At 39.7% G+C, this 14351-nt stretch overlaps 1 protein-coding gene across 1 annotated transcript in view; it reads left to right on the top strand.

Moving 5' to 3' along the window:
- The first annotated feature begins 13123 nt into the window (after window positions 1–13123).
- The window catches only part of LOC145782984 (uncharacterized), a 36149-nt gene continuing 34921 nt past the window's right edge, over window positions 13124–14351 (top strand). The window contains exon 1 of the mRNA XM_082594741.1: window positions 13124–13516. Coding sequence (XP_082450867.1) covers window positions 13124–13516 — 393 coding nt within the window. The remainder of the gene's footprint in view (window positions 13517–14351) is intronic.

Here is a 14351-nt window from a genome sequence, read left to right as displayed (position 1 = left end):
CTCACAAACAGTACCTTTAATTTATGGTTGAGGCAATGCCTACAAATTGCTGTTCATGTGACATTGTCAGTGACAAAGACCGTGTGCTTTCTTTTCCCACTTTCCCACAAAACAAGGTAGGCTACTGAGAAGAAAATGATCAAAGTTTTCTTCAAGTGTTCGAAAGTGGGATGGGCCATACAAAACTAGTCGTATATGTTCACTTCACTGAAGATGATTTTGTTAATACCACTAAAGTAAAAATGCCTACAGGCATGTGTTGGAATGTATACTACAAGGTGATGCTCTCGGAAGCAACAATCGGATTGTGATGCCGTCATGCATTGTTTGGCGAATCCGAAACAATTTTCCAGATCCAGATGGCCGTTACACAGGATTTCAATGGCCAACTGAAGGCACATTATGAGAGAGAGAGAGAACTTTTATTTATTTTTGAATAGTGATGATGAATTAAATATGAATGATGATTCGTACGATTTCTTCATTTTTCACTTAAAGTATATTTTAGGTTTTGTAGGAACGTATCCAGTACAGTTTTATTAAACTGCAAAAAACAATAAATCTTCGAAAAAAGCAACCGCTTGTACCAATTCCGACCAAACTGTGATCCACCAATTACATCTAGGAAGCGTTTGTTTCATTCGTTGCTAACGACGTCCACTTAGGATGACGTAATACCACCAAAGTCGTCCCAGAGCAGTGAAATATGGAGTTTCGCTTGTGGTGGCGCTGCGGAGCAGTCGTTTGATTAAATTACGCCCTAACCAGTCGAGCTACGAGGTTAAGATTAAAAAGTTCGCTAAGTGTAATTCTGCGCTAGGAAATGCTTTAAAAGGTTACTATACTTGGATCCAACCTGTCAGGGGCACTTTAAAGGGCTGTTTACAGCAAAGTAAGCAATAATTGAAAAAATTCCCAAAAATGCAAAATGCTTGAAAATTTATCAGTAGGCTAATCTTAAGCGTTATTGGTAGTAAAAATATGCATACTGTGAAATCCATCAAGCTTGTCAAATTAGTCGTGTTTGTTTTAGAACAATAACATAATTATCGTAATTTACTGATAATTTCAGATAATTTTTTTTGTTTTCTTTGTGAACACCATCATTAAAGCAATGGCAGAGCGCTGAGTTGTTGAGATAAGAATTACAATGCAGGCACTGTATTAGTGGAAATAAAAATATTTGATTGAGGTAGGCTATGTCGCATAGGTAGGCTACAGTAAATGAGAAAGGTTATACTGTATTCAGCATAATTTTACCACGTAACTCGATCCGCCTATTGTCATGCAAAAACTACTACAAGATGCAAAAAATGTGATGTCGTCTGCATGTCAAATGCTTCAAGCAATATCATATACCGCAATGACTTCTTTCAGTGATGTTGTGTTACTTTGCTAATTTTCATCTTCATATTTTTTGAAATTTCATTTCAATAAAATGCTCGATGACAATAATGACATGACAAGACATGAACAAGACATTTCCCATTTATCACTTTGAGCGACAAGTAAAATGTAATAACGCCATTACGCACAAGAAACTTGTGAAATTTGATAACGGTTTTGCCTAGCGTCTTATATATAGGACGGCTTTTTTCTCAAAAAGTACAAACACAATTAGGAAAAAAATAATTGTGATATGTTTTTTAGGTCATAATTATGCAATATTTAAATTTTCCGAAAATTTTTTTAAGTACTTTCACTTTCGGCACAAATGGGTTAACTTTTTAAGTTAAATGGCACTTATGCATTTGGTTATTATTTTTGGATTAAAGTTATATCGCCAAGCTAAAAAAAAATCGATCTTACAGTCTATAACCGATCTTGTGTTGTTATTGTGTGTGAATTTTGTCTTTTAATCTGAGTTTGTGACGTAACCGCAAGGCAAGTTCTTGCAATTTTAGTTAATCTACTCATCTAAAGATTTAATGCGCTTAAAACAGTTTATAGTTTCATGTTTTGACGAGAGAGATTTTATTTTTTTACGACAATTACTAAAAACTAACACTTCCAACGAAAAAAGAAAACACAAGAATAAAATAGTTGATTGTGAGGTGGCGCGAAAGACCATGTTTCCGATGTAAAAGCGTCCTCGTATTGCGACACTTTCACAAACCACTTACCAATTTTTTTCGCTTCGCTTCAAAGGAATCTGTACCGCCTGTGCGCTTACATTTTAATTGTAAAGTTCACTTGCGATTGCCCATTGCAGCAAAACAACAAGAGACTTGTTGTATGCATTTCATTGCATTGCAATTTGCAACTCTAAAAATTATTGTGTTGTCAGGGCCGTCGCTGTAGGGGGCGTGCCCCTCCTCTGATAACGACCTGTGCACACACACTTCAGCCACTGAAGAAGAACTGGTTTTAATTTTAGTTTCATTAACTAGGTGGCTAGTAAAAATATTACTTTTCATGGTCTTTCCACTTGTGTGTTGATCCGAAATAAAATTTATCGGCGATTAATTATCGGCGATAATCAAATATTGCCTTTGGCGATAACGATAAACGATAACTGAAAAATAATTGAGCGATAACGATAAGCGATAAAAATTTATTGCCGATAATTATCGCCGATAATGCCCATCACTGCCTACAACTAGCAGTTTTAAATTTGTGACTGCTTTGCATTATGTGGATTACGATCCTAAACAAGATTCACTGTTGAATTTAATGAAATTAAAGGAAGATGTAATCTAAGTAAGAGAAAGCTGAGAAGAGTAGGCTAGTACTTGCAAGCTAAAGTTGCAGTGGCAATTATAAATTTAAAAGAAAATGACTTTGTTTTCCTGAGGACAGAACGCTTTTATAACTCCACCTAGCTGAATCATTCGAAGGAAATGTATTCTACCGTTCATTGCAAAGGATTCGATAGTTGTTGGAATTGACAAATGTATCAACAAACTCAAACTTATCGTCGATGAGTTTGAAGTTCCATGAAAATTTCATCGTATGTCTGTTGTGCAGTTGCGGGCATGTGGGACAAACTTAAACCATTTGTAGGCTACAACAATGACATTTTTCAAGACATTTTGGATGAGTTGGTACTTTTGATAGAAAGCCACACAGCAAACTTCAGCTGCAAACCAGAACGAACCTACCCCATAATCTCTACACAAGGAATCATTGATTGCAACCTTCGAAAGGTTTTTCCAAAAAGTTTTGTTATGATTTTTTTTTGTGTTCCGGTAGCTACCTCCAACGGTTGTGCTTTGAGAACGTGGTTTTAGCAATTACTGAATTTTGTAAAGAATTGTTTGCGCTCCAGTAGGCCTATGACTCAAAACCGATTGAAAAGCCTAACTAATAACTATACATGTTGTGCATCAATTCAGACGTCGCAAAATTTTATCATTTGATGCTGTGATCCGTAACTTTGCATTGCAAAAAGTCCAGAAAGGGTTGAATTAAATCAGGGATGTCCAAAGTCCGGCCGCAGCAGGCCAACTCCGGCCCACGAAACGTTTTTATATGGCCCGCGTCTGTTGTTGTACAATGTGTTATTTTTGGCCTGCAGACACACAAAAATCATATAAATTCAACTTGCAGTTTTCAGAAAAATTATTGTGGCTGTTGGCCGTGAACACTTATTATCAAACATGGCTCGCTTGGGAAAAAGTTTGGTCACTCCTGAATTAAATGCTAGGTTGAACTACTTTCGTTGCCTGTCGGCCTATTGTGTGTTTACAAAGCTTTCTAGACAAAATAGTTTGCCTCAATGGCATTTTTGCTGCAAGTGTAATCCAGTGATTATATATTGATGATTTTTACATTGAACGAAGTTCTTTTCATGCTGAGGAAAGTCGGCTAATTTCAGCTTAACACGAACATGCAATACAATATTTGCTAAAAAATATTATGGGGCCCATTTTTCGTGTTGTTTCCCGACCAGTGCTGACTTCTCTCGGAGGCCCTGGTTCTGACGGCCGGTGGGCGAAGCCCGGCGATGATTTCGCCGAAGACGACACTCAGCGGCGGGGAGTCTGGGGGACCTCCCCCAGAAATTTTTGAAAAATTAATTTGAATTTGGTGCATTCTGAGAGCATTTTCAATAAAAATGTGGGTATGAATATTCTTGTAAAATGGTGCTATCCGGTCGCCCAGCAAAAGGATAAGATTATGTTTTCTTCTACATTTTTCGTAAATAAAGCTAAGTCTCTGTGTTTTCTTGTTGCTAATTCCTGGCTGTGATATTTGAATATTAGGTATTGGCAAAAGTCGCTCTTTTAATGCAGTTTCGTTTGAATTTAGGTTACCTTTGTTTTAGAGACATAGAGACTGAAAGCATCATTCTCAATATCGTGACGTCACACGCGTGCTAAAGTTGGGGGTTGAAACCCCGCATTTGGCTACTCCACTCCTAATGGTTTTCCACTAGATCTAGTGGTTTTTGAAATAATCTAGTAGTCTAGTGGTTTTCTTGGAGAATCTAGTGTTTATTTTTTTTAATTTTGAGAGTGGTAGCATCAACTTTCTTTCTGTTGTTAACGAAGAAGATTTAGATGATTTGCAAGAAGAATAGAAAGCATTGCACGCTTGATACAAAGCTCCCTGCACACTCGATGTAAAGAACTTGTGCCGAATTGTACAAGTTCACTTGCAGACTTTCAAGCAAAATTAGAGATGAGTTTGACGAGTTTGATCAGCAAGCAAAAGCAACCTTGCCGAGTATTAACTGCAGAGCTGTCACTAGGAGACAAAGAAATGCACCTGACGCTTTAAGTGAACTCTCTTCAAAGGAAAGATTTAAAATAAATTCCTTTATCCTTATGCTTGACGCACTTGAAGCCAATTTAAGAAGAACAGCTAATGTGTACAGTGACATTGCAGAAATGCAGAGGTGGGCAGTAGCGCGCTACTTTTGTAGCGGCGCTACTAGCGGCGCTACTTTTTTGGTAAAAGTAGCGGTAGCGGCGCTACTTTTTAGCTGGAGTAGCGGCTGCAGTAGCGGCGCTATTTTTTTCCAAAGTAGCGGTAGCGGAGAGGCGCTACTTTTTTTCAGTCGCACTGCCGCTACCCGCTACTTTTTAATTTAAATTGAAAAAAATGCTTGTTTTTTTTGCAATACTGGCGTGGTCAAGCAGCTATATAATCGGCTTGGTTGCAAAGTTTCGGTCTTTTCTAGCTGACGTCAACTTCTTCGGCGAATATCTCCGTGTGATGAAGCCTATCTGCCAGGCTTTAGACATTCTTCAGGGCGAGTCCAAGACATACTACGGAGTCTTGCTTCCAACCATCACAATTTGCAAGAAGAAGTTGACCGAGATCAGTGATCTTGTGACCTGTGAGGAGTTGAAAGTGAAAGTCCTTGAAGGGGTGAAAAAATGATTCAACAAGTAGGCCTACTTCAACAACATGAAATGCGTTATGGCATCATATCTTCATCCCTCCTTCAAGACGTCGTGGCTACAATTTCTGCACTACGTTTCCACGGATGATGCTGACGCACTGCGAGAAAAAGTCAAGACAAATGTAATTCGACTGTTGCGGGAGACATCCAGCCAGGTTGATACCGAGAAGAGTGACACCAACACCGGTCATGACTCCGAGGATGAATTTTTTGGAGTGTTTGCGCCATCCCGTGAAACGGCGGTGCAGAAGGAAGCAGCAATTGTGGACGCCTTTTTTTCGGACAAGAGCAAGTCCTTGAGCTTTTCGAATACCGAGTTAAAACGTATGTGTTCATTAATACAACATCCCCATTCCTTCCAGTGCTGCGGTGGAAAAACTTTTCTCTGTTGGAAAAGATGTGCTTAAGCGAAAGCGGGCAGGACTTAGTGACTCTCATTTTGAAATGCTCGTGTTTTTGAAAGATGCGTAACAATAAATTTCCCTTAAAATGTGTTTTCTATAACGACGTTAAAATGACAGCGTAAACGAATGATTACATTCGTTTTCAAGGTCATTTTTGCATCACTAGGGACTTGAGTGTTTCCTAGTGTCATTTAGACAAAAGTAGCGGAAGAAGTAGTGGTAGCGCGCGCTACTTTGGCCCGAGTAGCGGTAGCGGGTAGCGCGCTACTTTTGTAAATTGGTAGCGGGTAGCGGTAGCGCGCGCTACTTTGGCCCAAGTAGCGGTAGCGGGTAGCGCGCTACTTTAAAAGTAGGGGGTGCCCACCTCTGCAGAAATGTTCCTCTTTCTTGCTAATCTGAAAGCAACTAAGGTGGAAATTGTAGGCTACGAGGCGTAGAACTTTTAAAGGAAGCGTATCCAGAAGATGTTGACCCGAAACTTAACCCGAAACCCGAAACTAACTGAAACTAACTGATGAACACAAAACCAAGGGCTTACCGGTACAGAAAAGCAATCTATTTTCTTGTCTCATGGAGACCTTTATGAAGTTATGTGCAAGGAAAAAATTAACACTGCTTTTCCTAGTGTGGAAGCAATATTAAGACTGTTTCTAAGCTTAATGGTCACTAACTGCTCAGAAGAAAGATCTTTTTCAAGGCTCAAAAGCACCAAAAATAAACTGAGATTGACAATGTCTCAAGAAAGGTTGTCCGCACTCGCACTGAGCATTCTGTGCATTGAGAGTGACAAACTTAAACAGATAAATTTTGATGAACCTTTGCATGATTTTGCTTTGACAAAAGCTAAAAACAAAATTGGTAACCTAGTCTTACTTTATTTAATGACTGTAACTATTTCTTATGTCCTCGTGAATAAACTTTACAATTATTGTAACGGTTGTTTGATCAAAGAAATTAAAATTAAAAGCAAAACTGCCTTGACTAAATTTTTATTCTTTTAATCAAAAATTTGCACCCATGAATGTGGAAAAAGAAAAGAACGAAGACATGACATGTGATGTTGTTTAGAGAGAAATTCTGAGCTCAAAAATTGGGAGGGGCCTCACAAATGGATTAGCCTAGGGCCTCTCATGGTCTAAATCCGGCCCTGGTTGTAGCCTACTTGTTGATCATAGCAAAATAGACACGATCGGACAAAGGGAGGCAGCTTAGAAGGGAGCAGTGACGCACAATGGGTCACACCCCCAGTCCCACCCCTTTTAAAAATGTTGTTGCTTTTCAGTGTTGTTGTGATTGTGTGGTGCTAGTGGTCTTGGGTAGCAGGGCTATATCCTACCCTGAGGGGCTGCTGTTTAGGGGCCCGCCCATTTCCGTTTTTTGAGTATTTGAAATGAAAAAATGTTGTAAATACTGCTACAAAATCTTGATATTCAACAGCTCAAATCAGGCAAGGCCATATTTATCGCTGCCAAAACCCTATTTGGGGATTCCACCGATGTTTAGGGCCCATCCATATTCATATTTAGTTGGCACAGCGTTTCTCGGCTGTTTGAAATAAAAAAGAATGTGACAATAATGCCGCAAAACTCAACTCCAATAAATCTATGCTATCTTGTAAGAGTTTATAGAAGAAATATTACTATACGCTGTCTCTTTCTTGGAAAATGTCTTTCAACGTTGATAGCAAAATACTTGTATAACATTAAATGCTCGTGAAACGGCAAAGATGTTCGATATTGGCAGCCAGAAGCGTTGACAGGTTTATCCAGCGTGCACTTTTGCATCCGAGATGATTTTATTAATTTAAAAACTTTTTAGGGAGGGCGGGGGCTTGCATACCGAAAGAAACTCCACAACTTCATATTTGAAACTATCTTGTTGAAGTATTTTGCATTCAACCTTGAAACTTTTTAAAATAAGCACTGCATCATTCCTTTCCTTGGTTTTAGTTTTTGTATTTCAAGAGTGATGCAATTGCACGTGTTAGAGACGACCATTTTCATTGCCATCTTTTGAAAACAGTGCTGCAAATATGTAAGCCTAGTCAAAGATGGAATCCTAACAAATTGATAATTTGTGATCTCAGGCTGATGATTTTGATCCGAAATCACAATCCATAAGCAAAAAATGTGGGTTTCGAAACCAGGAAATTAAAAGTTCTTTCTTGTTAAGTCTATTTCTTTCTTTCTAATATAATTCACTGGTTATTATTAGCAAACAGATGTTTTTAATTCGTTTTCATCTCGTTTCGAAACGAATTTCGAATGCTCTCCCCACCTGAGAAAATCCAGCGTACGCCACTGAACCTATTCTATTTGAAAGTAGAAACAGGTTTGAAGTTTAACCCTTGAAAGCGCGTAGTTCACTGAAAGTTCGGATTGATGAAACTGTTTTTGTTTTTCCGGCACGAAACTCATATGAAGCTTAGTTAGCTTCATATGTACTCGATGGTGAACTTTGACTTCGAGACTGGAATTTCGTTTTGATTCCAACCGTTATCACAAATCTTGCGTTTGTTTCGGAGTTTTGAAACCAATCACTGTTCTTGAATTTAATAACAGGCTTCTGTTTGTTGAATAGAAAATAAGATTGAAATTATGCTCATTTATGATCAGAAAACCAATCCTATAAAAAACGCTAATTTTAAAATAGGCTGCACGAGATAAACGACTTCGCCTGCTTGCAATCTGAAAGTTGAACTTTTGGAAATTAAAGTGACCTGTTAAAGGGATACTAAAGGAAAAACCTGACTTGGCGATTATACACGTTCTTTGTGTTTAACATGCTACCATAAAACGATTTTCAATAAAATTTTGCCCCTTGTGGTCTGATCAGCATTCCGCGCGTGCTTTTGTCAGAGCTTTCAAAACGAGAATGGGCTTGAGCAGCGAAGCGTGCGACTGTACAGTCTACGTCACTATGGACTAGCAATTAGCTGATCGCGCAATCGTTGTTACTACGGGCAATTTAACTGTAGGCTATGTATGTATGTACATCAAAACATCAGATTTCAACATCAAAACATCAGACAGTTTGCTCAAAACCATCAGATCTGATGTTAGTGTTAACGTGCCTTTTGTTATTGCTGTCGATGGTGACGTATTCTCGAGCAGTGTTTGCACTTTTTGATCATTTTGAAAAAAATTAAAAATAAATGAAACATTGAACTTTGGGCCTTGCCAGTGCCATTGAAAACAATTTTTTTTTCGGTAATTTTTTTTGAAATGTATTCTTGAATGTTCAGTTGACGCATTTTAATGCTTAATTCCGGTTTGAAAATTTCATTTAGTAGGCCTTTAAATTCAGCTTTATGAACAAACGTCGATATATAAAGTATTTGCAGTGGTCATGACCAGTGGCGCGGGAACTATTTTTCTCTAGGGGGAGCTGAAGCTGATGTAATGTTGTAAGTTTCTGGGGGGCGAAGCCCCCCAGACCCCCTTATGTGGGAGGACATTTAAAGCTGATAGTAGGCTACACATTCGGTTACCTCCTGTATAAAAAGCGGCGCTAAAACACACAACATTGTAAATTATAACAAATCAAAAATGGTAAACAACAAAGCAGCTGTTCAGCAAATTAAATTGAAAACGAACAAATTAGGAAGTGATATAAAAACGACAGTTTGTGGAAACGAGTTCTCACACGTTTCCGAAGATTGTTTTTTGCTCAGGTGTTTTCTTTATGAACTGTGTCATGAGTTCTTTGATATCGACAGTGTCCAAAATGTTTTTGTGGACATGCATCAATGCAAGATGAGTAAGTCTTTTTTGTGTTATTGAGCTTCTCAACGTCTTAGAGCAGAAAACAAACGTTCTGATGATGCAACTGAAACTGGGAGGCAAAGGCAGACCTCCACAAATTTTCGCGTTTCTTTGAAAAGAAAGAGTGTTTGAGGGTTTAGTTGCGATAATATCTCAGCAACTTTTTCAACGGAGTTTGCGGTTTTTCCACTTACAACATCTCTGAGCAAGGTATGTTCCGTTTTTAGATGATCTTGTCTGATGGCATCGGATCTCAGTATCAGATCGTTCCTCGCCGTTTGCACAGCTCAAAAGGGCCTTCTCGCTGTTGGCTGCTGGAAGCAGATCCGCCTGTTCGAATCTTCGATCAAGCTCAGCTTGAATCGAATCAAGGGCTTCGATGTATTGCCGTTTCCACGCTTCTTTTCCCGCAGACGACAAAGCATCCAATTCCTCTGTGTTTCGAAATCTTGCTTGGAGTTTTGCTCACTCGGAGATCCTTTGGCGTCTTTAGGCTATTAGCAGACGCAAAGACCTTCGCTGCTTCCATAAGCTTGGAAACGGATTCATCTTTTCTGAGAATTTTGATCCGTTTGTGGAGAATGGCGATGGATTCCAAAGCTGTAGAAGCAGAGATCTTCTTGTTTTGGAGCTGTCTTACGACGGCTTCTGCAGGCTAAAAAAAACTTCACCGCTGCAGGTAATCGCAAAATAAAGCCGCATCGTGTTTGCTTGTTTTACCAAGCCGAATATCTTTGCACGTGCGTCTCCTCTCATTGTACTAGCTTCTGTCATGTCGGTCAGACATGACAAAGCAATATCATGCATTATTGTAATGTTCAGAAGTATGCGAGAAATGTAAATATTGCAGAATGATGTTCAATAAACGATGGACCGCAGTGTTAGTAGGGAGGGTGGCTAGTACCGCTACTGCGAGGTATAGCTCCCTATGATTGACGACTCTTTGTTGCGAATGATGAGCGCGACCACACGTAACAGGAACTCGATTCATTGTAGCAATTATTGTCCGAATGGTTTTTCTGAAAATATGTTATGTACCTTAAATTGTCAGAATTTTCTAGGGGGGCTGAAGCATTTATTGAAAATTCCAGGGGGGTTGAATTAGCTCTAGGGGGGATGCAGCCCCTTGAGCACCCCTACTTCCCGCGCCCCTGGTCATGACTGATCAGGGCTCAGGCTTATAAAGAAATGTCTGTTGTATGTTGTTTCGAAAAACATCGAAAATCATGGCACAGAAGACAATGCTGGAGATTAAGTTTGTCGATCATTTCTTGAAAGGTGAGGCCATATATTGTTCTTTCTATTTTGGTTTCCCGCAAGCTGAAAAGATAACTTTGGCATTATTCCACACAATGATGATACCTTGTGTAAACAATTCATGGCAGTTGCGCAGGCAAGCATTGTTGCGCCACAAAGAAACTTTCGACCCTGTCAATACAACTTTAATAACGGCGAGCTATGTGCGGATTTAATCACTCAACGTGACAAAAGGCATGGACTATTTCCTTCATAACAAATGTGGAGTAGCTGTTAAGAATCTTGGTTATCAAAATAAGAACTTGCGAAAATTAGGCAATCTTTGTGGTCAACAAGGTTTCATTTGAAACTGGAAGCGTTTTTTCCAGCTACAGGCGACATAGGCTTATCTGGTTCCAAGTCAAACAAGCTAGATTTGGAATTTCAAAAAAGTTCTGGTTCTCTATCGAAGCTTTTTTAACAATCAACGTAGTCTGTCTATGTGTTTTTTTTTATGGTTTGTAGGCTATAACTGCATAATTAACTTCACGCCTCAGACATAAATTTGCAATGTTATAGAAGCACGTTGTAGGCTAGAGCTTCGGATCTAACTAAGCCTTATCAGTTTTGCAGAGCAGTAGTACTTTTCTTTGTTCAAGCATAATTATAAAATGTTGAAAATTCCCACAGAACAGGCTCTTTATCTCGAGCAATAATTAAGAGTGTTTGTTACTTGTGGGCAATTCAAGCAGTGTCATCATGTCTACCAAATCTCATTGTTCTTCTTTACCATGTGAATCGTTTAGCGAAGCAGCAGGATCTCCTCAACTTCTGAAAGTTCCTGGATCAAGTCACACCGTCCACCACAATAGCAGAAGAAGCTCTTGCAATTCGTGTAAGTTTCAATTTTTCATTCGTGATGTAGGGCAACACTAGAATGACTCACTTTGCTTTAGAATTATTGTGATCAGTGCAAATTTGCTTTCAGTCAGAAACATTGCAAGTCCGATAGAATTATTAAAAAGTAGACAAGTTTGCAAATCGCCTTGGTGATTTCCCAAAGTACATCAGTCGACAGGCATGATAGAGTTTCTCTACATGCATTGTGGTGCTGCATCTGTCACTTGCAGCAAAACCTTTCCACAACTACAGTAGCCTACCCTATGGCAAAGAGAGTGTCGGCTAGCCTACTGTGTTTGTGAAAATACGTCTGTCTAGGTCCAAATAGGCCTACCTTACGTGTTACGTCTGTCTAGGGTTAAAGTTGTTCGAAGCGGTTTATTTTTATCAAAACAAAATAGGCCTAAAACAAATGTCTCAACATACTCTAGCATTAAAAATACTATCGAGAACACACATGTAGAAAAGAATTAGGCCAGCCCAGGGGTTACCAACCTTTTTTGCATGCGGGCCACTTTGGCGCTAAGGAGAACTGTGGCGGGCCACACTAATAAAATTTTAGGTAGGTTGATTCTTATGCTAAAAGAACGCATTTCGTACCCAGTATACAGCATTAGGCTACATCCGGGCTACATGTTGTTAATATTTATCTTAGAATACCGCAGCAACAAAATTAGTCGAACAACGCTACTGCCAGGCCAAGCTGTTTTAGCAACACTTTTGACTTCAACAATGTCTAATAAACGAGGCCACTTGCTTTGCGCACTTATAGCGAGGCGAACGAGTATTCATCGCCAAGCGGGATTGGTGTCGTCACTTCGCTTCACAACAGATATCTTGCAATTAACAGTTTCAGTAAACAAGGAAATGTTCGACACATTGCAATATAGGCAAGCCCGCAACCAAGGGGGGGGGGCATTGGGGGCATTTGCCCCCCCCGAAATTTTTGAAAAAATTTTAAGCGTTCTATGCAGTATGAAATGTACTATGAATAGACGTACGTCGTACACTTACAGCCATACTGTAGTGTAGAGTGTAGACTATCGAAAGCGAAAGTAGGCTACGCTGGTTGGAAGCCATGCTAACGACTTTGTTCGATAAATTAGGCTGGCATCCTCATTATCTGCATCGATGAAAGGGTACGTTAATGGTGTGCAGGCACATGTAAAAAGACAGTACCCTACTGCTGTGTACTGTATATGCACTGTGCTTCACACGTATTGAATCTGGTTGTTTGTAAGGCTTCCAGTGTAGCTGCCATATCTAATTGCGTGAGCACAATTAAAGACATCACCACATTTGTTAGAGGTTCAGCAAAGCGCATGAAAGCATTGCAACAGAGCAGTGAATCCATTTCGGGTGCATGTAGGAGTAAGTCACTCACACGCCTGCGTGAAACCAAACCAGGTGGGTGGATCGTTCTACCATCCCTAGTGGATCGTCACAAGAATGTCACAAAATTTGTGGAAATGTTTCCTGTCGTGCTTGACACACTTGAGGGAATGATAGAGTGGTCAGATACAACTTCTGCTCCCAAGGCACCGCAATATTTATGTGCTATGCTCTCTCCAAAATTTGTTGTATCTCTTTGTGTGTGCGCCAGATTTTCAAGATTACTTTTGCCGATTTCTAAAATTCTTCAATCTCCAAATATGGACCTCACACAGTGTGCAAAGGAAATTAGCGGAGTTCAAGCAGTTGTATTTGATTGCAGAGAAAATGCAGTTGCTGATTTCAAAACAATATATTCTAAGGCCCAAGAGCTGCTTCTAGATGCAATAACAATACCTAGGAAAGCTGGTCGCCAATCAATGAGAGAAAACTACGAGACAAATGATCCGGAAGATTTCTATCGTCAATCTGTATAGGCTACATACCGTATGTAGATGGCCTTCTACAAGAATTGCAAGGAAGATTTCATGAGCATTTTAAAACAGCTGCACAAATTCAACTCATTGTGCCTAGAAATGTCGCTTCAACGAGGTAGCCTATAGTGACATTGACAATACAGTACAATTTTACAAAGGAGACATTGACTGCGAAGCCATGATAGATGAACTTGCCAGGTGGAAAATTAAGTGGGAACGAATTCTTGAAAGTGAAAGGCCAACAAGTGCGATTGATGCGGTGTCAGCAATAGAATCCCAAAAAGAGTTTTATCCAAACATTTACAAACTCTTGATAATTTTGGCTACACTTCCAGTCACAACTGCTTCTGCAGAAAGAACATTTAGCTGTCTACGACGCTTGAAAAGTTACCTTAGAAGCACTATGGGGCAGGACAGGCTTTCTGGACTAGCTCTCATGCAAATCCATCGTAGCCTACTCAGGGCCGGATTTAGCTGATGGGGGGCCCGGGGCACTTTTAGATCGGGGGGCCCCCGTGCAAAAAATTTTTGCGTCTATGGCGCGAAAAACCGTCTCTACGTCTACAGTAGCATCAGTCCAGTACTGCACAGCATTTTGCAGAAACTTTAAAGGCCAAAAGGCAAAAAATAACACAAAATCACATTTTTTTCCACATAGGGGGCCCTTCAAAAGTCGGGGGGCCCGGGGCAACTGCCCCCCCCCTAAATCCGGGCCTGAGCCTACTTAAATTCCAAGCGCGGAAGTGGTGTTAAACGAACTTGCCAAATCAAGTCGAAAGTTATAGACATTATGCTCTAAATTAAAATGTCATTTTGCATTTGCAAAGTC

This window comes from Aplidium turbinatum, chromosome 14 (assembly GCF_918807975.1).
Source record: "Aplidium turbinatum chromosome 14, kaAplTurb1.1, whole genome shotgun sequence".
Lineage (NCBI taxonomy): Eukaryota > Metazoa > Chordata > Ascidiacea > Aplousobranchia > Polyclinidae > Aplidium > Aplidium turbinatum.
The sequence above is the reverse complement of the archived record's forward strand: the minus strand, read 5'-3'. Positions and strand labels throughout refer to the sequence as shown.